Source organism: Bombus huntii, chromosome 3, assembly GCF_024542735.1.
Source record: "Bombus huntii isolate Logan2020A chromosome 3, iyBomHunt1.1, whole genome shotgun sequence".
Classification (NCBI taxonomy): Eukaryota; Metazoa; Arthropoda; class Insecta; order Hymenoptera; family Apidae; genus Bombus; species Bombus huntii.
Genome location: NC_066240.1, coordinates 14,570,321 through 14,594,501, shown reverse-complemented (window position 1 = coordinate 14,594,501; position 24,181 = coordinate 14,570,321). Strand labels below are relative to the sequence as shown.

The 24,181-nt window shown below is 39.4% G+C and overlaps 1 protein-coding gene across 3 annotated transcripts in view; it reads right to left on the bottom strand.

Annotated features, from left to right (window-relative positions):
• LOC126864034 (protein rhomboid) overlaps positions 1-24,181 on the bottom strand; it is a 500,063-nt gene that overhangs the window by 143,979 nt on the left and 331,903 nt on the right. For all 3 annotated transcript variants that reach the window (XM_050614953.1, XM_050614952.1, XM_050614954.1), the window contains one exon: positions 20,565-20,677. In XM_050614953.1, the coding sequence (XP_050470910.1) occupies positions 20,565-20,677 (113 nt within the window). The remainder of the gene's footprint in view (positions 1-20,564; positions 20,678-24,181) is intronic.

The following is a 24,181-nucleotide window of genomic DNA, read 5'->3' as shown; positions in this document are numbered from 1 at the left end:
GGAAACGAGCGTACAGTTGAATAAAAAGGAGCGAGAGAGTGGACGAGAGAGCGAAGCGAAATAAATAATTGTGAGATTAAAACGAAAGATCGAAGCGAAGTATGAAAAAGATGGATAAAGTGGCGGATGAAGATAGAGAGGAGAGAAAGAAAATTTATGTGATAAGATTGAGAAGAGACAGACTACTGTCGATAGGTCGATTTATTACTAGCGTACCGTTCGAGAATTTTTCAAGGATTTATCCGACTTTCGGTAGCGCAGATTTGACGATCCCTACATTTACGACACTCTCACCTTCTTACTTTTTTTTTTTTTTTTTTTTCTTTTTTTTTTTTTATTTATTTGTTGAAATTACAATCAATTCTCGCGTTGAGAATTTTCAGTAATTTTTCTGGCGTGGCGCAATGACATGGCTGTTTATTTACAATAAGTTAATACTTATTATAGATAGGTATAATTTATAAGTATTATAAGTAAGTGCATATGCTTAATTTGGATAATTAAATGAATCAAACGTTTAGGTCTAGCGGGTAGTGCCTCTTCAGCCTGCGAATCTGGTCCGTCGTATCGAGTAGTCCAGTGATTAGGGGGTTTCGGTGTTTGTTGATTCTTTTGCTATATCTGTTGCTATATTTTGCTATTTCTTCTTTGACGGTGGGTATCTTGAGGTCGCTCACCTTCTTACTCGAAATTATTTCAACGTGTTTTTAACTTCGCCGATCGTTGACGATTCGTTCGCGTAATTGACATCTTGCAGAGTATCTATGCGGTATTTCGCGCGTGGAAATTTGTTTCTCTACCGTATTCGCTGAATTTGCAGCGAAATTTTGAATATTACAGGTGCGATGTTCATCTGTATGTTCCTCGTTCACCGAATATGGCATCTACAATTTCGTCGTTATTTACGATCTTTACAAAACTTATTCGAAAGACACAGACAGGAAATAAAATACTCTAGAACCCTGTAAAAACCATTCGAAGAAATCCATCACCGAAAAAGACAAAATATATTTCAAGAAAAACCTCGCGAAGTTATTGAAGGCAGCAAAAGCCTAATTCCCAACTTAATACCTAATATGGGTTTCTGCAGGCAGAAGGCAATTTTTCAGTTCCGAACATTCTAGACGCCTGACTTTATCCCGACACAAAGCAATAATGTAATACCTGAAGACAGCGGAATTTCCAACAAAGTGGAACATCTTAAGGGATTTTCATTTAGGACGAACAGCATCCATAGCACCCTAATAAATTCGCAGGCAAGCAACGAGTCTCAAATTTGTCGGAAAAAGAGCCATATACATACGTACACACAGAAATATCAGCTTCACTTGGACAGCATGAAAAACTCGATCTCTATGTCTCGCAGCTCCTCCAACGCTGGAGATACTCTTCCCTTTCTATTCTCTCTCATTCCCCATTCGGAATAAAGTTTCGCATTTTCTTCGAGACTACAACCCACAACAGAGCTGCGCGTCCAAATAGAATACTCGGCAAACTACCGGCAAGTAAATACGCGAATGACGTATATTCAATTTGCAAATGCATGAATACCTGTCGCACTATGGACTTTTCCAAGTGACGATGAACAAATTATTACAGAAAGAAAAATCTTCCCGAGCACATCGTAAATCTTCTCTGCCTACAACTTGTCATTCGAATTGTTTCTGCGCCTTAATTCGAGGAAAAATCATCGAAAATGCTTCACGTCTCTTTGCGATATGCACTAAAAGAAGCAGAGTGATCTATTGTTAAATAGCGTCAAATCTACGCGTAAGCTTTCGATATTTCTTCGATATTTTCCATTCATAAATTATTCGATAAGCGGAATCTTTCGTTTGGGATAATCGCAATTTAGTTTACGACGTCTCTTTTCTTTTCCATTTATGACAGTGAATGTATATGTATATATATATATATATAGTGAATGCGATGGATGGAAAATTTTGAATCTAACATGATTTTCCTTAGAAAAGAAACTATTTAATGTTCAGCAGTATTTGTTTCAATTTATTAATTTCATCGCGCGAAAGAGATTTATAATAAGCAATTTTCTTCCATTCCAATGAAACACGCAACGGAACCCAATATCGATTGTCAGGAACTTTCCACACGATTTAATTACTTTTGTTATTGAAACTTCTTAGAAAAGTTACGATATGTATCATCCAATTTGATATATTATAGAATAGTTGAAAATCTCGAGCAATTTCTTAAACTACCCTATAAAAGTTGAATCAGCGAAGAAGTTTTTAGCAGTGGCGGAAGCCGCGACAATTTTCCGACGAATCCCCTAACGTTTTGTCTAAATACGACGTAATTATTTACGAGTGCCGCAATGCGTGGGTGGCACGATTCTATACCGACTGAAATGTCGATGGTTTACCGGTAGATGTAGGTCACCGCAATAATTTCTGACATGTTTCGCATGTTGTGCCGATAATAACGTATTGTCCGATGCGAAATGGATCGGTTGGTAAACGACAAATCGACGCGCATAAATGTAATAGATTATTAGTGTCTAACGATTGTCAGCAACTCTATCATTCGCCACCAATATTATCGTAAATATACCAAAACCAGATCACCGATATTACCCCCATCGAAAATACTATTATATTCATTCGCATACCGAACACTCGCGGCTGAATTTTACGACGCTATCTCATTCCTATTCAAATTTTAATTAATCGATTCGAATATTTAACTCTGTCAAATATGGACAATGTACACGTAGTATTTCTTTAAATGACACGAAATTATATTTATTACATATAAATAGTTATGTTAATCTTTGATGAAATGTATATAAAATGTATATAATAGAGTAGAATCTATTAGTATTGAATTTAGAGAAACTGTTTTCTTCTATTCTTTCTATGGTATCGAGTTTGGACGTTCTAAGATAAATTAAATTGATAGCTAACTGTTTTATAATAATAACATACGACTATATAGATTATACGTGTTATTTCTGTTTAACTCTAGCTTATTTCCTCGACACATCAGTATCGTGTTTCATAGTTTGATGCAACCGAATCGTAGATATATTTCATCTCGGTGCACTTACCCGAAACCTCTTTGTCCTTATAAATGATATTCTAACTTAACCTAACTATGGCGTAACAATATGTAATATTTGATAAATTCACAGAAGACTACGACATCTTTATTGTTATGGAAATGTATCCATCACAAACGAACGCCCGTTTATATACACGGGAATTTCACGACAGTTCGAACAAACAAATTTACATGAAATCGTTACTAGAAATCGTTACCTAGATGCGCACAACATCATTACGCATTAGCGAACGCATCGTCGTCGCAAGGTTCTCATGAGCACGCCGCGCCGTGTAATCTCGTTTTCTTTTCGTAAGATCCCATTGTCCCCGAGACCGTGTCGTCGTTTCATGGAAAAATAAATAGAGTCGGGACCGTCGTAGGACGACCGGCCGTTCCTGCACGAAACACTCGCTTATTTGTCCCGAATGAAACGAAAACACACGCTAAGCAAAAAAGTTGCTCGTTATACCGGCTCCGTATCTTCTCATGCGATGTCTTAACGTCAACCGACCGCTAACCAGTCCTAACTCTGTGACCATAACAATTTTCTCATTACTTTGAGCTTTCTATGTACTCTTCGTTTGTCAATTTATTAATCATCTTATAGATAAAATACAAAGAAAGTTGATCTCTTTAAGTTTGATTCTATTGATTCGATTAATTCTAAATACATAGATAGGCATATTTCAGATATACACAAAATATGTATTAATATCGAGGGCCATGTATGCACCAAATAACTATATTTACTCACAAATAGTCATGAAAATTATTGGTACATGCGAAATAAACGTTAGACAAATTATCTCTGAAGCGGAACTTTTTTACGAGTATTGAGCAGACAAGAGGCAAATAGCACGTACAACCGATGATACCAGGAAAAATCTGCCAGTCGAAATTCAGTTTGTTCATGTTCCATGGAACACGATAAAGAATCGTTCGCTAAATTGGCACCGCTATCGGACAATAACACTACAAATGCTACTTTACTGCAACACGTGCTGTTCGATGGAATCAAGTTCTCCGAGCGATCTCCTCGACGTACGTACTTACGTACTCGAGATGCTATTCTACTCCCGCTTTCAATACCGACGAGGATAATGAGATACAAACAGAACGAAACAGCGAGATCGCTACCTCGTAACGAAAGTATTACGCGAATGAAATTCTCGATAGCGTTTTTAATCCGAATAACGTGTAGCAAAATAAATCGCCGAAGTTATAAAGACGCGAGGAGCCAATTTAGTTCCCTTTTGTTCTCATTTTTTTCTTTCCCTCTTTATCTTCTTTCTTTCCTTTTTTTCCAAAAAAAATTCACTCGTTCGTGAAAATGCCGTGTTTGTCCGCAAAAATTTCATTCGGGACTTTTTCGCAAACAAGAACGTTAATCCCCCCTGCGTTACAGCCACGCATTCAGGTTATATTTCCGTTCTAAAAAACTACGAAACCAAGGGGAAAAATGTCGCGACGTGATATTTCGTGACCGCTGAAAAAAAACGCGATAGTAAAAACGTATCGACGGCCATTTAATCGGTTGTTATTGAGAAATCTGATTTTCTGATTCGTCAGAGCTCTGTACCTTCGACGTCAAGTCGCGTTTCGTGGCGCTGTTAGCGCTGAAAACGAACGCCACGACAGAGTATGTAAACAATACCAAGATGATTTACATCGTTACTGGAGGCGCTGACACACGATTCAATATCAATTCACAGGATCACGAATTTCTGTTAACAATGAACTAACCCTTCCAATACCGTTTATTTTCTACTCTGTGTCAGATTGGTAACGTTTAACTTTTCACCTCGGAATCTTCTCAGTACCTAGGTTAAGTTTAGTCGTTCTATTACAAGTACGTCAATTACAAGCTATGGACGAATGATTTATAATATTTATGATTAATAACTTTCTGCCTGAAGAACTGCAATTGTAGTTGGATAAAGTGTGGTTACAAATATAAACTGACTTTGTTATATTTAGGCCATAATTATGACTGTTTTTAAAAAATTACCCAATACCATTTGCGTTTCGAGGTTAGTTTATAAATAACGTTTTAATAGGGAATTCCAACCTACAATTTACTGTCTTACTTTACAATATTCTTGCAAACTTTCTGTAAAACTCACGAAAACGTATTAACAGTTATAAACAGTAATTTATACATCCAGGCCAAAAGAATGGAGTTTACTTAATTAATTAACATAATTTCAATCTATATTGCCCTGGTTTCAGCTACGAGAAAGTAACTAGTATTACTTCTACTTATTCAATTGATATTAAATTATATACATTGTAGTAAAACTCCACAAATTCATCAAAATGTCTAAATAATACCTACAGACAGTAAATTATAGATCCAGACCAAGAGAATAGATCTTATCTAAAATAGAGTTAAAAAGTTAAAACGCCTAATAGATCACGATGTAGCAACACGATGCAGCGAATGAAAAAAAGCGTGCACGCGGTTGAAGGAACGAGAGCAAGCTACGAGAGAAAAAAAAAGACGAATCGACGCACGCCTTTTTCGTGGCATCTCGATTTTCCTAGTCTTCAAGGGAAAAAAAGAAGATCGTTTCTCGTTCGACAGATGGTGCTGACAGAACGAACGCGTCGAAACGTGTCTAACCAAGGGAATTTTTGGAAGCTGATTCGAACGCGTTTTCATCGATGCGTATCGCTGGAGATCGCTTTCTAGTGTCAAAAGATGTCGGCGGATTTCAAATAGCGATTCGTTTGGTTCTTCGGTTCGACGAAAACGATATCAAAAGAACGCGGTGGGTCTAAACGAAACAAAACGGTGGCGAGCTCTCTCGTTCATTTATAGACCGCAGAATGACAAGAGAGAAACGAACTGTCGCGTGAAACGAGGCGCGTTTAGCCGGTTCGACTAAAGCTGTCGATGTCATCGTATCCGGGCCACTCGAAACAATATTTTCGCCGGTCGAAAGAAGTCACGCCACAGAGCTCGTAGATAATATTTTTGTCAGCAGCGGCGAGCACAAAGCGAGAGCTTTTGCCATCGAAATAACACTCGCTGTGGACGTGGTCGAAAAAAACCAACGACCACGTGGTCTACATAAAAAATTGCCAACAGGGAGAGGATCGACGAAATCGAATTTGGCACGATGGTATTTCAAGAATTTGCGAGTTACAACGTCGACGCTTCTTATATGTTCCACCATGGTAATGGTAAATCAGAAGCGGTAATTAAAAGAATAAAAGAAAAGAAAGAATATTTACATGATCGACGTATGCTGCGGCCTGTCGGTGTCACCGGCATTGTTCGTGCCCCCCGTTAATCCTTGCACCTGTACGTTGGTCGCGATGCTAGTCCTTGCCGGATGCCTGGCACTATCCTTCAGTATTTTTTTCGCGCTGAGCGGCGTGGCTGTCACGCACATTGTCTTGCGCGGTATCACGATCACCTTGGTAGCACGCACTTTGAAGGAGCGTCGTGGTCGTCGTCGCGTGCACAAAAACAACAAGCGTCGGTCACGATCGGTGATGATAGCTGAGCAGCGAGAAATCGAGCTCGCGCGTGAACGTGGATCGCGAAACAAAGGGAGAGAGGACGCGCCGCCGGGGCATACGTGAAAACTTCGAAGAGAAGATCTTCGACGGGTGAATTTATCCGAGGCCTAGCGCGTGGTCGTTTGTATGCACTGGTGCGATGTGTAGCGAGGATCGACTCGTGACGAGGGGGTTAGTGGAGGGGCGAACGCGTCGATTCCTTCGCGAGATGGAGACTTATCGGCGTGAGAGTGAACTGTGCGCGGTGGCGTACGATTCGTTTGTTCCACGCGAGATTAGCCCCGCAGCAACGGGTGTAAATAAAAACTCGCGTCTCGTTCGTTCACAGATCCCACCTCATAGCGCACCGCGGGCCTACTGAGTGACTGACTGACTGAGTGACTGCCGCGAGCTTCGAGCCACGAGCCACCCTGCGTGGGTGCACACGCGGTCTCACTGCGTGGAAAGGCAACGAGCGCGCCGATTGGCCCGCTCCAGAGGCTGGTCCCCGTGGGGGGCGAGCGTCGACCAATCGGAGCGCGCGAGTCACCACCGTACCACCGAGCAAACTCTGCTTGACGATTTTCCAGCACTCTATCGCGAGCCGTTTCGCGGTGCGTGTTGTCTCGCTGTCTCTGTAACTCTCCGTCGCCTTTCGAGAATTTCTTACGAAACGTCCTTCTATTCCTCGCGTCGCATACTCATTTCTCGATCTTCGTTTTTTCTCGCATCCACGAACAATCTCGGGTGTCGTCAGAGGCAAAAGTTTCGAGTAGCTTCGCCGTGGATTCTTTCAAGTGTGCAAGTGACGGAAGTTTTAATGGAATTGTTAGTCGCGCGGCTTTAAGTGGACCAAGTGCTATCGGATCCTGCGGGGTGTGCTTTGGGAACGGAAATCTGTGATGAAACGTCGTTACGGGAAAAGTGATGTGCGCGGAGAAGTGTAAACACTTTTTTTTTTTTCTTTTTCGGCGTTCGAAGTTCAAAGCGCCTGGCTATATGGCGATACGGTTTTCCAGATGTTTTCAACGCCTTTTCTGACGGCACCGAAATAACCTTTTTGTGCGATTATTATCGTATTTACGTTGAACAGCTTTGTCATCTTGCGTATCGTGTTACGTAGAAACATCACTCGTATCCTCTTAATAACGTCGTTCCTCGTAGTTTCCAAACAAAAGCCTATATAGGAGACAGACTACTTCAAAAAAAGCAGACACTCGGTAGAAATGCAATTCGACTCGCCCTACGTGTCGCGTGTCACTTGGTGGAAATTAACGAACGTCTGTCACGCGTCGTCGTCGAAAAGCCGAACGTTTGAAATCCACCGAACTTTACCATTGCTGTTACCTTACGTTCTCCGTTAAATTGTAGTACAAACTTTCTTGCGAGATAAACTATTTTTCTCCGTCTAATAAATTACGCTTCCAAACTTACTAATCGTCCCTTCCTCTTATTATTCAGTTTCAATAGATTACAAGAAACAAAAGAAAGGAAACAGAGTAATATATTGTACACGCATAAGTACATAATATACTGATTATTTAAATTGGTGGATATGTCTTGCACAATTATTGAAGTAGTACCATTAGAGATAGTTTTACAGGTTACCAGCGGTGGTAACTTTTTTTGCGCATTAGCGAACAGGTTTGATAATAAAACACATTAAGTTCTACAAGTGAGTTTTATAAATTACACACAAGCCATAAAGCTACATAATTGCCCTGTTCAGCTTCAAATTATAAAACTATGAAGCTGTTTATGAAGCAGCGGTTTATAACCTATAATTTGTTACTTATCAATTCCCTAGCGTTACTAGTTACGTAGTAAATTATTGTGCAAAAGAACCGTGCTTTTAATGGAACACAAATATCACTACGGATACGATCATAAATCAAAATCTTGTATAATCGCCGATATTTTTGCTTCTGGTTTTACAATCAAATTCCACCATGTCAAAGAAAAAAAAAAAAAAAAAAAAAAAAGAAAAGAGAGAGAAGAAGAAAGAAAAGAAAAGGAAAAGAAATATTCTAGTATTTTTTCACTTTCAAGCAGTAATATGAAACAAAATCTTTTTACACGCGTTATGTAGCCTGTCGTTTGACTTCAAGGTCGTAAGAGCGATCGAGAAGGTTAATAAGCGAAACGATGCGATTTTTCGAAGTGTCGCAGGTACTTTACATACAGGGTTGCATCCCGAAAAGCGAATCTAACGATGATGGTATCTGTGAACGTGGAAATTTTCTCGGTTTCGAGTGTGGCTGGCTTCTTGAACGGCGACCAGGTGTGTAGGGTCCTGAATATGGCCATCGACTGACGCACACCTAAGTATTTTTCACGAGCCAGCAGTTTACAACGGCTCCTTTTATGACCTTTTATTAACTGGAGGAGTCGTCGCTACGTGACCGACTCGAGTTTCGCCGGATTAGTATTTCGGGACACTGAATGGACGGCGAGATTCGATCGATTTTTCCACGGCTACGAAATTAACGAGATCATCGTGAAAATCGTAGCCGAACCCAAAGGGGCGGGGGGAGGGTGACATTCGTAGGCCTAACTGATCCAGTTGAAACGTACACGTATTTGAAATTCAAATACGTGTGGCGCTCGTTTTTTTTTTATGCTTTTGGTTTCTCTATTTCTTTTTTTTTTTTTTTTTTTTTTTCAAATCGAACCAAGTACTCGTTTCCCTGTGTAATGTAATCGTCGTTTGATTTACGTGGAACATGTATGTTCAACGTGGTAGATATTTTTTCACGCGATAAGACATAAATTTTACGAAAAATAATCTGTAAGTATATTTTATAAGCGAATTTCGTTTCATGTTAGTTTCAGTGATATTGACGCGAGTTTTTCTCCGCCAATATTTCTCAACGTTTGCTACGGACAAATATTTGTACAGGGAAAAGTTTTATGAAACATGCTTTGCACTTTCCACAATTTTTTTTTTTTATAAAAATTTACAAATTCAAGGATTTCTCGCGAGAGTTACGAGTATAAGTCTTACTGGTTTGTAAAAAAAGAAAGGAAAAACCGTCTATTTGTTAGTTCATACAATTCTTTTCGAATTGTAATTGTAAAACACTAAGCATAATGTGCTGAATGTGTTAAGCATAATAACAATAATAATAATAATAATAATATATATATATATATATATATATATATATATATTTATGTAATAAATACGAGTGAATACAAGGTGTTTCAAATGGACGGAGAAAAGAATTTATAATATCGAGGTTGAATTTACAATATTACTCAGAACCTCCGCTATTTGATTTGCATTTGAAAAATTAAAATCTTGCAAATATATTGAAACGACAGAGAAAGGTCGAACGATATGTACACTGCGTTGCTCTCTTCGAATCATATTCTGCTAGATATATATATTTCTTATTAATTAAACATGTTTCATTATACAGGGACGTAACTAAGTCGAAAATATAGAATAAAATCTTTTTTTAATTTTTTTTTTAATTTTTCCATCGAGACAACGATCTACAGTGAGATCCATTATAACGAGACGCGATAAAGTGCACGCGTACCGAGCGAAAATTCAAAGTCGATTTTCTCGAAAACAAAGCCTCGAACGAAAAATTTTTATTCTATATTTTCGACTTCTTTTTTCGCGTAGAATCGCCTCCTTTCCGCTTGTACCACCAGTTACCAACCACCCTGTATAATCCATTACTTATTCAGTATATGAATCTAAAGATAGCTTCTCACAGTAACCATTCATCCTAGCGAAAGTATTAAAAATCTGCACAATGTACAACGTACACTGTTTGGAAAGAAAAAAAGGAACATTGGCGTTCGCAGTAAGAAACGACGATCGACTTTGTTTTCTCGTAGCAACAGTGGCCGATGAGGCAAATTGGCGCGTTTGATCGAATAGGTAGACAATTACACGGCTGGTAATAAGCAGTATAATAAATGGTGATCAAACAAACCGGCTTCAAAGGCGTTACCAGTCTCTTTCAAGAGAAATCCCGGAGTTCCGGTAACGCGGTATCAAAGAGCTCCGGGAATTTCATCCGAAGTTCCCTTTCTTCTTTTGCATCGGGCCCGGGCTCGTTATCCCTACAAAGTGCGGTCTAGCAGGGTGTGAAAGAGAGCCTGAAAAATCTGGCCGCATCCGCGGGGGAAAAGCAAACTTTTACGCCGACGCGGTTTATAATTCCGTCGTCGCGTTAGCGGCAAACTCAATTAACAGATTTTACATTGTCGCGTCGGAGGAGAATCGTAACGGGGCCAACGGAATTTCGTTTCCTTGCCGCTGCACCACTGAAAAATGACCGTACCGTTGCGTAACGGAAACCAGGAAAGATTCCTTTAGCTTTGTGGATCAGCGTAAAGAAAATCTTCAGAGAAACGTATGTTGATTCTTCAAGTAGCTTAAAGCGAAATCCTTGTTTTTACGAAAGGTACATTTATATATTGGTGCATAGTTCTGCTTGAAAGTATTTATGGAGATATCCGCTGTTTTCAATTCAATTTTAGTATTTGCAATTGGATTACGAACTCTCCACGATATATGTATTTGTGTACCGGGTGGTATATTTTTTTAACACACGATGGGCCGAGAATTGTAGTAACGAAAGTCGAAATCAAAAAGTGCTCTTCGTTTAAGTTCTTGGAGAATTAATTTGAACGATTACGAAGTTACAGGCTGAAATTGATGATATCGAGTTGATAATCCACTAACAGAGGAAGAGCTCTATCTATTTAAACGTTGCTACATTTTTAATAAGAATAAATCTCATCGCATTTACATTTACAAGAATTAGGATCCATATAATTGAAAATTATTCTTATCGATATGTAATTTCACAAATGTAGAAGCTTCTCATTAAAGGGGAAGCCGGTTAACAAGTTCAAATAATCGAATCTCTATCGATATCGGAAACAAAATCGGATATCTTCTTTAACTCAACGAAAAATTTTTCACAAAAGTCGCATTCTACCTGCTAACTATATTTCATCGAAAAAAGTATCCCTAATCGCGGAAGTAACAGGGACAAGCCCAATATTTTGTTCAAAATGAGCTCACAAATCGCTCTGGTATTTTGTGCTCAACAATGGATCGTAAATTGCAGCTAATTAACGGTGTCCAATATCGCACCGCGTACGATACATTAACGTGAGAAAAGTGGTAAAATAGCCGGGACAATGCGAAATATTTTTCGCGATACGTCCGTCTGTATTTTAATCGTCCCATTGAAACCGGACTGATTAAAATCGACGTAACAAAATTGCGAGCGAAGTTTAGGAAAACGTTCGATTTTCGAAACGATCGTCGTCTGCGGGCTATGATTAAACGCAGTGGCGAAATCGAATGGAAACGAAGGACATACGTTCACAAAGCGACAGAAACCGTACACCATCGTCTTCGAGCTCTAATTTGCTGTTCTCGTTTTGTCGTTCGAAACGATCTTTGACGGGATGCGAGAGCGGAGACCCTTTGAGGATAAGCAGGGATATGTGGGACGATGGCAAAGTAAACCCGTATCCATCATTTCCTTTTCTTCTCTTTTTTTTCCTTTTTTTTTTTTTTTCTATAGCGATTAAGAAAAATATTTTGATACGAATGACGTATGAGTGCGTGATTGATACTGAGATTATCAAACTCAACAAAATGATTGGTATTAAATGTTTTCTATTTGTAATTACCGAAAACGTCAGTGTTTACCTTTATTGAGATAGGAATACGATTACATACACTCGTCTATTTTTACCATATTGCTGCAATTCAAATTAATTATGTGTAACGTATTTAATATTTAGATAGCTAGTTCTAGAATTAATTTTTGTCTCGATAAGAAAGGTGCGGTTGAAAAGTGTGTTTCGTTATTAAAGAATGCGAAAAAATAGTTATACGAAGAAATCTGGATAATTTAATATTCTAATTGTATATATACAATGTTAAAAGATTAATAAACTCTACAATCGTTACTAGAATATTTATTTTATTTAACAGAACACCTCCAACATATATCGTCTTTACGTATTATATTATAGGGTTATATCTGTCTCTGTTATCATTTTCGTTTATTATTTTATCTTTGTGAACCATTAATTACGCGATGAAAGCAAACGAATATCGTTATAATCCTTTTGTCTCATAACGAAACAAGTGGTATTCATCAAATTTCAAGTACTTTTTAATATCGTTTCATAAATCTTTTCGTTCGAAATACATAATATAAATAAAACGACAGCGTTAAATAAATTTTTCGTCTTTTCCTCTTCCCTCCACGCTAGAATTAATTAAAATCCAGGTTTTAATTATTCTTTCATAAAAATTATCATCATAGGTTTGAATCTACATGATTCTAAGCATCTGATGGCAAAAATGACGCAGAACACGCCAGTGGGGTATTTAAATGAAAAAATGCAGGATGATAACATCGAAATTACCGCGATGTGAAATTAATTCAGCTCCGCGAAGCGCGGCGAACGAGAAGCTAATTATTAGAAATTCGCCTTTGTTCCTAATTAACTCATATTGCTTTTCCTTCGTTTCGGGCGAAATTGTTGGCGAGGATACGATCAACGTTCAAGAACAATTCGTCGGCTTAATGATGCTTGTATTTTGACGCTTAATTACTGAAGGAAGTGCAGTACGTGTAAAGTTAATGATTTCCGGAATTCGATGATCAGTTTAAATACGTACGCGAATATTCAAATAAGAAATCCTGCAACACGTTCGTTTCTTTTAATTGTACATGGCGAAATGAATCAAAGTTTTGATTTTCACGCATACTATTTAAAATGTAGAAATATGAGAGAATTCTGAGAATCGTAAGATTGAAAGATCTGCAGAGTACGCGGCGTGATAATAAACAGCTTCGAATCGACGACGACTTCCTTAAGCTGAAAATGTCGATAATGTCAATTTATGTCAATCGAGCAAGAGACATCCCATCGGTTATGTCAATTGCGTTTCATGACGTTGACCTTGGCACGATCAATATGTTTTTTATCGTGCCAAAGGTAAACGTCAGAGCTAAGCTAAAATTCAAAATGTTAATTTAAAAAATTCTGTCGTTCTATTTATGACGTTAGAGAATGATGCAACGATATAGAAGAGCGTAATTTTACTTACCAACGTAAACTATTTTTATTTCGACGTATTTTTACATTTTTACACTTTTTCTCTTACAACAAAGAGAAGACGGACATTTTTCTCTTAATAAGAACGAACAATATAAAACGAAGCGAAACTGTCGTTGCATCAAAATTAGTAGTAAATGTGGAATAATAACGATGGTTTGATAGTATGTATATAGCCATAGTTATGGTATTTCTCAACGTGCGGTAAAGCGCTATTTATGGAAACGATATTTTAGTTGGTAGATGCTCGATTAACTAAACTCCTGCCGATTGAATCCACTTATCCGAACGTGAACTCCCATTATATTTGAACGAGAAGTCACATAGGTGGAGGGAATCGGTAAACTCCTGCTACATGAACTCCAGTTATACGAACTGTTTGTCCCACGACGGATTCAGATAAATGGAGTTCTATCGTAACTGTATATTCCGCTAATATATGTAATAATATTCAGTATCGTAGCTAATATTCGCACAATCGAAATGTACTCAAACATTTAGAGTTTGACGTAAAATTAAAGGACCGTTTTCTTTCATTCAAATAAAAGTACCTGTTCCTTTTCCTCCTCTTACGTCTTTCCTCGTTTTTAACGATTTCACCTATCGATATATTCATGTACGATCGTTCTGATACCATCGTTGAAAGCTATTCTTTCTTGCAAATTTTATCAAATTCTCGCGGTTGCACGCTGTTGCTCGTTTTCAAGACTAGCGTCGGCGGAAGAAAATTCGTAACGCTAACGAATTTTCCTTGCATCAACGGCGTAATATTATAGTCAAGCATCGAAAACGAATATTTCGCATACTTACTAGTCGTTATTAACAATGCACCAGAGATTGCACCGCTGCTTACGATAATTTTCGCGAGAAAAATAAACGGACGGCCGGCTATACAAAATATGCGGCGTAAGCAGCGTAACACGGTAGCAATTAAAATCACTTTCACTGCGCGAGGATGAAGCTCGCTTTAAGAGGTGCACTTTAATCGAGAAACATTAAGCTCCGACTGGATTAACTCGGAAGAAAAGAACGCGGCGAGATCGCCCCTTATTACGCGCTACGGGATGGTTTTTTCACGGTGGAAAAAAATCTGGCTCGGCGTTTCTGGCCGTTTTCACCCGCGGAAAATGAAATCACACCTATTAACTGCGTCAGGTTTAACGAAAATTTAAAGGGCGCAGAGCAAGGTTTTTGGATCTTTGTTTCGCGCCTCCGAGACGGATTTGCGTGTTATATTCAGCAGCTTGACTACGGAGAAAGACTGGGCATCCACCATGTTGAAAGTCAACCGTTCCAGCTACGTTTTCCAATGGGGGTGAAAGAGAAAGCGAGCGCTTCTGTGCGCCAACGATACGAGGAAAATGAGAGAAACGACGCGAGGGTTGGAAAGTAATCCGCAGTTGCTTAGAGGCGTTTGCATACTTCGCGAATATACCTTTCGTGAATGCATCACGTGCGTCGTACGACGCATTTTGAAATTTGAGCAGAACCGTAACGAAATCACGCTATCACGATCATACTGGTTAAGTTTGAGATTTAACTGGAAATGCACATATCGTACGCATCGCATAACGCGTTTAGAAACATTAGCACTGTAATGAGATACGATTGTCACGATCATATTGATCAAGTTAGAAACTATTGGGTTGGCAACTAAGTCAATACAACCTAATGACAAAATCCGTAATCACTTATTTGCCACCCAATACATATTGTACGTATCGTACAAAACGTTCGAAATCTCCTTAGCACTGAACGAGGCACGATTGTCACGATTGTCACGATTACGGTGGAAAAATTTGAAATTAATTTTCAAATTGCATATTTCAGAATGTTTTATAAAATACGTGTACGATCATGTACGTAATACGACGTTTTAAATGTCAATGTATAATACGTTTTGCACGATGCACAAAATATATAGGTTTTCAGGTTGGCTTTTCTTTTCTTTAATTTTACCAATATAACCACGACAGTCGTGTCTCGTTGCAGTGCTAATGAAATTTCGAAACGTTTTATGTAATGCGTTTTCCGTGGCAATTGTTAAAATTGTTACTTTCCACTGTGCCTTTAATAGCCGTGTTTCTCGAAGAAATTTTCCGCTCTCAGCGCTCTCCACCGGGAAACCGCGATTAAAAAAACGTTTCTTACGTGGTCGCGCGTGCGCGTAAACCGGATATACATGGAAGATGGGAGTTACGGATGTCGAGTTGAGACGCTGGTCTTCGCGCGACTTTCCAATTACCAGAGTTCGTTGCTTCCGGAGGAACTGCTGCTTTTATGACCGCGGGAATTATCGTTATAGAAGAGCGTAATTCTTGGAGAACGAATGATCGCGAGGTTCTAAACTGAAAGTTTAGTTTGTTCGTTTTGTTGGTATCCTTCTGTCAGGGAGTTTGAGGGAATTTATAGCGTAAAATAAGAATTTGTAATCATATTCGCGAAGGAATTAATCATTAGATCGGTGCAAATGATATAATCAGGTAAAACTGACGACTGCCAGAATTCTAAAACGCACGATTTCGAATCAAAGAAGAGGTCTATCGATTTTGAATTAAAGAAGAAAGAGCTTCCGATATTACAGGCCAACGTAATACAACCTATTAGCTAATTTACTAATTAAAATTCACGTTATTTCTTTATCTTCTATCTCGAAAAGAGCCATACGAGGAGAAATTCATAATTCGAAAATGATTTAATCAAAAAAGCAACGGCCCGACGTTTCATCGATTGCCTTAGCCGCGCTGCTCCGCATAACAAATCAATGCTCGTCATCGTGCTCTGTTGGAGCTGGTTGCACGTCAGATTCACCGCACCGCTAGCACGAGCATTCGTTGGTTCGCTCTCAGCAGGAGGAATCGCCGGCAATAAAGCATTCTTAGTTTTTTGATGCTCATAGAGAGAAGCGGCAGGGATAACGGCGTCGCGTCTCAGGGGTGTCGTGCAGCCACTTTTACACCTTCAGCCGATTCACCACGAAAATTTGCATGGCCCTTGGTCGTGGTGGTTGGACCGCGACGAGAAAGGGGGCGTCGAGACGCGTCGAGGCGTTGGGTTCAACAGCAACGACGACATAGAGGAAGAGAAGGGGAGAGAAGACCGCGAGACTTAAGGGCTCTACTCGCATCGAATTCCAAGCGTGCTCGCGCTACCTGCCTGGAATATAGTCTCGTCATATTTCCGTCCGGCCACCCCCCCGTTTCTCTCTTTTCCCTCCTCTTCTCTTCTCTTCTCTTCTCTTCTCTTCTCATCTTTTCTCATCTCTTTTCTCCTCTCTGTCCGCCTGACGCCTGAGCGATATTTTATTTGCAAAGCGGCTGCCTGCAGGTTGCCACTGCTTCTTCTTATCTTATGCGCGCAGGAATGTCTCCTTGCTAGCTTGAAGATTTCATGCTATCAAACGATGACAGCACCAGAAAGAGGAATAAAGAGAAGGAGAGGTACCGATCAAGTGAAATACATTTTGTTCGATTTTTACTTTCGATTCGTGTCGTTTGTCCGCTTCTTCGACGGTTTTATCTCTCGCCTTGTATCCTTGACCGTTTCCCTACGCCGCCGCCGCTCCCCTTTTTCTTCCCTTTTTCTTCCCTTTTTCTTCCCTTTTTCTTCCTCTTTCTCTTGGTGGAGAGACGCGCGTGCTTCGCCGCTCATTTAACGAGGCAAAATAGAACTTCAAACAGTTTTAATGGAATTTTGAATGCAAGCTCTCCTCTATAACGCGCCGCGGTCTTCGCGTCTTAAGGGAAATTTGGTAGTTTCATGGCTCGAAGGAGAGAATACCCGAAAGTCCCTAGACTTTTCCGACACGGCAGTCAGTTTAATAGCTCGAAATTTTTTATATCGCTTTCCGTAGGCAGCTTGCTCGCGAAATTTCCCGTTTGTTTTCAGGTCGTAGGCCTTTCAAACGTGCTTCGTAAACTTGGAAAGAAATCTTTTCTTCGGGGCGGTTATTTATGCGGAACTTGGCTTGTTCGAAAGAACATATCGAAGCAAGGAAAATTATGAGTTCAGAAAGGGAGTAAAAGATTATAAAATATGGAAAAATCAGCGATTCGTTCGATATTAATAGATATGTAAGTTCTATTCGATTCGAATCGAACATCTCGTTAAAACCTTTAACATTTACCAAGCGATTATTATTTCTGTTACGTAATTACGACATTAATTGCTTTTAAAGATATTTCAATGGAAATTACGACGAGAAGAAGTACTGTCGGAATATTAAATGGCACTTAATATGAGTTACATTCTGTTGAAAGTGTTCTGACATTTCATTAGTATTAAAATTTCGTTAACTACAGACGACATTAATATGTATAAAACATGGAAACTTTTAATTGGTAAAATTCTATCTCATAAAAGTTCCTTCCATCTTTCGTTCCTCCTATCTATTTTCATTTTTACATCTTCATTTCCTATTCTACGAATCTTCCATCCCTGGAAAATTAAAAATAAAAACATATCACAGTGCAACTACGATTCTATTGCTATTCGTAGAATCACAATAATTAATTCATATACATTTTCTACAAAACATCGATACATTCATCCATTTTATCGTAATCCGATCCATCTGACGTTCGAACAATCTTTAACGTTACAAATTAATACAAGTCTTTACATCCGACGTGTTTCGCTTTTTTAAACAGTTACTGTATCAATCTTACCTACAGATCTTCGTTTTTTTGTAATATCCTCTACCAGATACGTACATAGGTTTGCACGTTTAATCATTTATCTTGCTTTACGCAATTTTCTTATATTCTCTTATCCTTCGATCTCTGTGTACACGCTATTTTTCGCATTTCCGTTTCTTTGTCGGCGTTGTTCCTTTTATTTCCTTCTTTTTCTATTCCTCATTTTTCATCCGTCTTCGTTGCCTTTCTTTAATCGCGCGCACGCGCGTGGGCCCTTTTTCGTATCTACTTTCTTTCTCATTAACTCTCCCCTCTGATCTTTCTGTTTGCTCTTGTTCAACTCGCTCGCTTACTCGTTTACTTATTCTTCGATCCATTCACTCGTTCGTTCTCATCGCGCTTTCATTTTTCTTTGTGTATGTGTTTGTGCTTCTCTCTCTTTCTCTCTCTTTCTTTCTCTCTCTCTCTCTCTCCGATCTCTCAAGCGGACGCGACGGTACAATGAATTATTTATGAATGGCACCCAGAAACAAGTCGAATCGATCACGCTCGAGGGACCCGACGCCTTGATACATATCCGTGACTATTAATCTCATCGAGTTACTCACGAAAGGAAAAGTGATTAATTTCGTTGCAATGTCCCCGAGAATGTTGGTGATCGGAATGTCTTTGATTAGAACCGGTCAAACTTTTCTGTCAAACGCTTTAAAGATTACAGCTACGGGATGAAGATGTAAATAGCCGAAGTGTTACCTCACGATATTCCGGTTTGCATATTGTTAAAAGCAATGTTAATTCCGCAATTTCGTAGAGATATCTCTTTCACGCGGCTGATAAATTCTAGCGGACCTGATTATTCGTATTTACAGCTTCGTTTCGTTTGTATTTATTTAGCCGTATTTATTTCTTTCCTGCGCGTGTAATTACGAAACTAACTTGCAAATGGAATTTTTCGATATTTGTATGGGTCCTTCGTAATTTACGATAAATTCAATTTATACGCGCCACCGAAATTGATCAACTCCGTGGAGGCGGCCCGAAGCTGCACATTCGAAAAATGTATTTTCTACGGTATATTTACGATAAATTGAATTTTCACGCACGGAACGAAAATCGGTCAACTGCGCGTAGATCGAAAGATTAAAACCCGAGGAACGAAGCGGTAACGTTAGGTTCGCTTCCGAAGGATTTGATTATCAACCAGCGACGCGACGATACGTTTCGTTTAGTGCTCTATCTACGAAGGTGACGAGCGTCTCGTATAAAAATCCTCGACGTGCACCGAAACACGTCGATATAATCTACGCAGAATCGTATCGAAAATTCGAAATCCACGACAGCTCGCGTATTCCACGCGATTCATCGTTGAAGATTACATTTTGTGGAAATCGCGCGCGCGCCTCGTCGCGAACGCTTCCGAACCTCGGAGGTGGAATGTTAAACGAAAGAATCGCAGCTGCGACTAACCGTGGAGAAATTTTCGACCGACTGGGAAATCACATCTATAAGCAATGACTGGAAACGCGTTCAGTGCTCGGTATGCCGGGTCGAAACGAAAGGCGATATATACAGAGGAACAGCGAGAACGACGAAGAAGTAGTAGCATCCTTCGAGCTAGCAGTAGGAAGTAGAAAGACGTTGATGTTTCACAGGTCGTACGATGTACGTTGCTGTTTTCTCGAGGTTCTCTCGCATGGGTAACGATGCGGAGCATAAAATGCAGCACAGAAATACTGTAAGGAGGTCCTCGTCGTACGGTGTCGTCGGATGTTTCAACGGAATAATAAAACGCGCAACCTTCCCTTTCCTCTCATTTTTTCCCATCGTTCTATCCACTTTTCTTCGCCACCACGCTCCACTTTCTTTCTGTCTCGACGGATAACTTAATTTTATTCTTTTCCTATCTTTCTCCTTCCTTCATCGATCGTCGAGCTTTGTCTCGCCGAACGTTTTCTCCAGGTTCAATTTGTCCGAAATCTCTAACCTCGTCGAGATGAACGCGAACAATAATATGCACGATGTTTATGCAACGATGATATCGTTCCGTAAGTTTGGCATCGCGCGTTTTGGCAATTTTGCTTTCGATGAAAATTACGCGTCTATGCTTGTCGAGATGAACGCGAAGAATAATACGGAGAATGTCCATCGAACGATTTACTACTCTTCTGCGTTTGGGACATTGGCTTTTGACGAGGCAAAAGATGGAAGGACGTTTTATGATGGTAAAAAATTAGATAATCGTACCTGCGAAAGAGAGGAGGTTCGTGCACGAGCAGATGAAAGTCGTTTTCGGAGCAGACCTCACGGTCACGATGGTGAACCGCGCATTTAAAGCTTCTAGTTCGTTTGCCACTCATCTGTAACAGAGATAATTAATTATTATTGATCGTTGCTCGAAGTCAGTATTTTATTCGGAGATTTAAAAAACATAGGTCTGTTGCGGGTTAATAATCGATAAATTTACAGCAACGTTTAGATCGTATCTATTGGAAGAGAAAGAGAAATTCATATCCAAAAGTACGAAGGTTTGTTACTACGAGCGACGAGTCGACTATAAATTTATAGCCCATTTAAAAAAGTTCTTAATTTTTGTTTATTTACTCAAATTACCCAGAAATGCGGCTACCTTGTCATTCGTAAAAGTACAAAAACTGATATCCTACGTGCAAATGTCGAAGAACGTGTCAACGTATCATAATAAATTATATCTCGTTGCATAATCTGTACTGTTTTCCTCGATAAAAATGTCGTGTCCAGAAGTTTTCCATTTTCCAAGGTATATTCAAATATTCGAAGCTTCCCATGATTTTTACTTCTCGAGTAAAGTTACATCGTACCGTTACGAAATAATAATGAAATATTTTGTATCGAATAGAGAAAAACAAGGGTAGCAAAAATGGCAGCATGTTCATTTCAATTTATTTACCAGCCACAAACGTATCCGTATGTAAGAACCATAAGAGCGACATAACCGACTTTATGGAGTAGAAGGGAGCACGTCGATGTTTCAGAGAATCTCGTGGCATCAAGGATGCACACGCGCCATTATCGTAGAAAAATGTCGAAAGGACAAGATCCGACGGAACGATCGATTTGACGGGAAGTCAACGACACAAAAGGTGGCTGCAGTTCTTGGCACGATCCTTTGGAAGGAAGCTCGACTCGACGCTGCTCGAGCTGCGGTGTCTGATATTTGGATCAGGATCCGTTAACGCGGTTAGGCAAATGCGAGCAGGAACGCTAGCAAACTCCTTCAGCTAAGTCGTGTACATAGAACGGCCCTGTACCACGAAGACACGAACAAACATCCACAAACACGAGTACCGTCTTACGCGTGCAGTTTGTACCAATGTAGAAGGAAGAGAGTGTGTGCACAGTGGCGTAAGAGCTTCCTACATTACTATCCATCGACCATGGAACCCGCTCGCTATCGTATTTACTGGTGCACGATAGTTGTTTTAGGCTACGAGACCTGTGGGCCAATGAATTTCTCGTCAATGTCGCGAATAATTTAAGTAGAACGATAATCGTTCGTCGAAGAAAAGGACACGAAGGAGAAGCATATGAACGAAGGATGAAGTGATCCGACTATCTGCCTTTTTTTTACGATTGTACGAAGAAACTACTGGGGACAAAGTTAAACTGTTTCTTTAAATAATAAACAATCTTTTCTCGCGTTTATTTATTTCGAAGATTCGAAGGTCGTTGGTATTTCCTTAAATAGAATCTTATGTATCTTTTTATATCGGTGGATGTGATTTTCTTTTCTCTATACAAATAATCTAAGTACGTAGAGAAGTTTAGAGAATAACTACATAAACAGTTACATAAGCTTGAAAGATATTTCGATTTTAACTTGATGAAATGCAGTAGTGCATGGAACGTAAAGGAAACGTAAACGTGAGAGTACCACTTTGCGCATTTCCTTCTCTTTCGTACGTCGAGTTGCACGAAATTAAGGTTAAAATATCATTTGATCTATTTTCAGGCACAAGCAGCTTAATACTCTTGTACAGGAGAATAAAAAAACGCATCAATTGATGGATAAAAAGGTATAGTACCCCTACGTCTAAGAACGTAGCGGTAGCCTTGGAATCTCGCGGAGAAACGACCTTGAGAAGAAATTCTTTCCACCGTTATGTGTGCCCCTTCAAGTAGTTTAACTTTGTCCTGAGAAGTTTTTTCCCAGACAATCGTACACAAGGCAGATATTTAAGCGATCTCATTCCGCCGAGACATACTGTACATGTATACTGTGTATGTACAACCTGTGTATGCGTAGAAAAAAGTTGAAGAAAAACTTTAGGAGCATACAGTGCTCATCAAAACAAGCAAAAACGTCTTAATAAACATGGGTTCGTAAACCACTAGTTTCTGAGTTACGAGGTGTTTTTGCCAGTAGGACATTACGTTTACAACATATGTTCAATATGTCTCCCGTTCATTTCCACGCACACTTCTATACGTTTTCTCATAGAAGCGCGCATACTTTGAAAGATCTCTGGCGTTTCTTCTTATCACACGGCAGTACTTTTTCGTTCGTTGTATCAACTCATTTAGCGAAGCAGCTGTTTTCCTATACGCCACACATTTATACGTTAAACTGCGAAACTAATGGTTTCTCGATTCACCTTTATTAACATCTCTTTGTTTTCCCTGTTTCTCGACCAGTATTACGTGTCAATTTTTTCCCCAACTTTTTGTACATCCATTCTGTACAACCTTTTGTACATTTTGTTATATCATTTCGTACTTTAGACGATGTACGATTTTCAGACATTGTTCGGATGGCAGCCTGACGCGTTCGATGCGAGAGGATCTCTAGGGTTGCTATCTTCTCCGACGAAAAAAATCGAAACAAGTTCTTTTATCTGCTTGAGAAATGGCTGGAACAGTTAAATCGTCGTCGATGAAATGTCACTTATTTGCGCTCGATAGTAGAAACGAAATACAACCGTACGTCTTTCTCTTCCTCGTTGAAACGTAGCTACGATAAATGAGGATTTCTTATTAAAATAGAACGTAAATCATGTTCTTATGTGTATGTAGGTAGATGCTGGTACACGTTAAATCGGTGCGAAATTTCGGAGAATTTTCCAAGGCGGCGACAGTGCGCGGTGATGGGCCGAAACAAAGCACGATGGAGCGAGTTCTGGCTGCGCGGAGAACCAGCTGCCGGAAGCCGCAGTGTTTCTTGCTCGTTTGATTGCCAAAAAGAAGCGGTCGCGGAGGAAGAACAGCGGCAAGGGTGCACGCCGATGAACTTCGTGGAACGTCTAGCCGGCCAAGAGAATTAAATTTGCCGTTGCCGTGGTGGAATCGGTATTCCTATTTGCCACGCCTCGGAGCGTATCCCTTGTCCTTTCTGCTTCTTTTTTCACCATTTCGTTTTGTATCCCCCAGAAAAATTTTTTTACCTCTTAATGACCAATAAATTGGCGTCGTATAATGGTTGATCTCGTGATTTAAACGTCCATTCGTAAGATACTGTACGTATGAAAATTGGATCGCGTTAGTTGATCACCAGCGGCGTAACACATTGATATCTGTTAAATTATTTACTTAAATTATCGCTCAATATTCACATTCATATTCGTATCCTTAATATTTTATTTCATTTAGTCGGTTATTTTAATATTAATAAGTTTCTTAAGAAAAAAATATGTTATATCTTTATGGTTGCCAGGTGATTATAATTATGAAAATAGGTTTAATAATCGTCAGCGGTAAACGAGAGAAAAATCTATACGTTAAAGAATCAAGAGTCCCTGTAATCTTAGTTTAGTCTGGTAAAACGATCATCGTAAAATTAATCTTCAAACTTGCATTCGTAATTAAACCGCAGATAAAATCCTACCGCT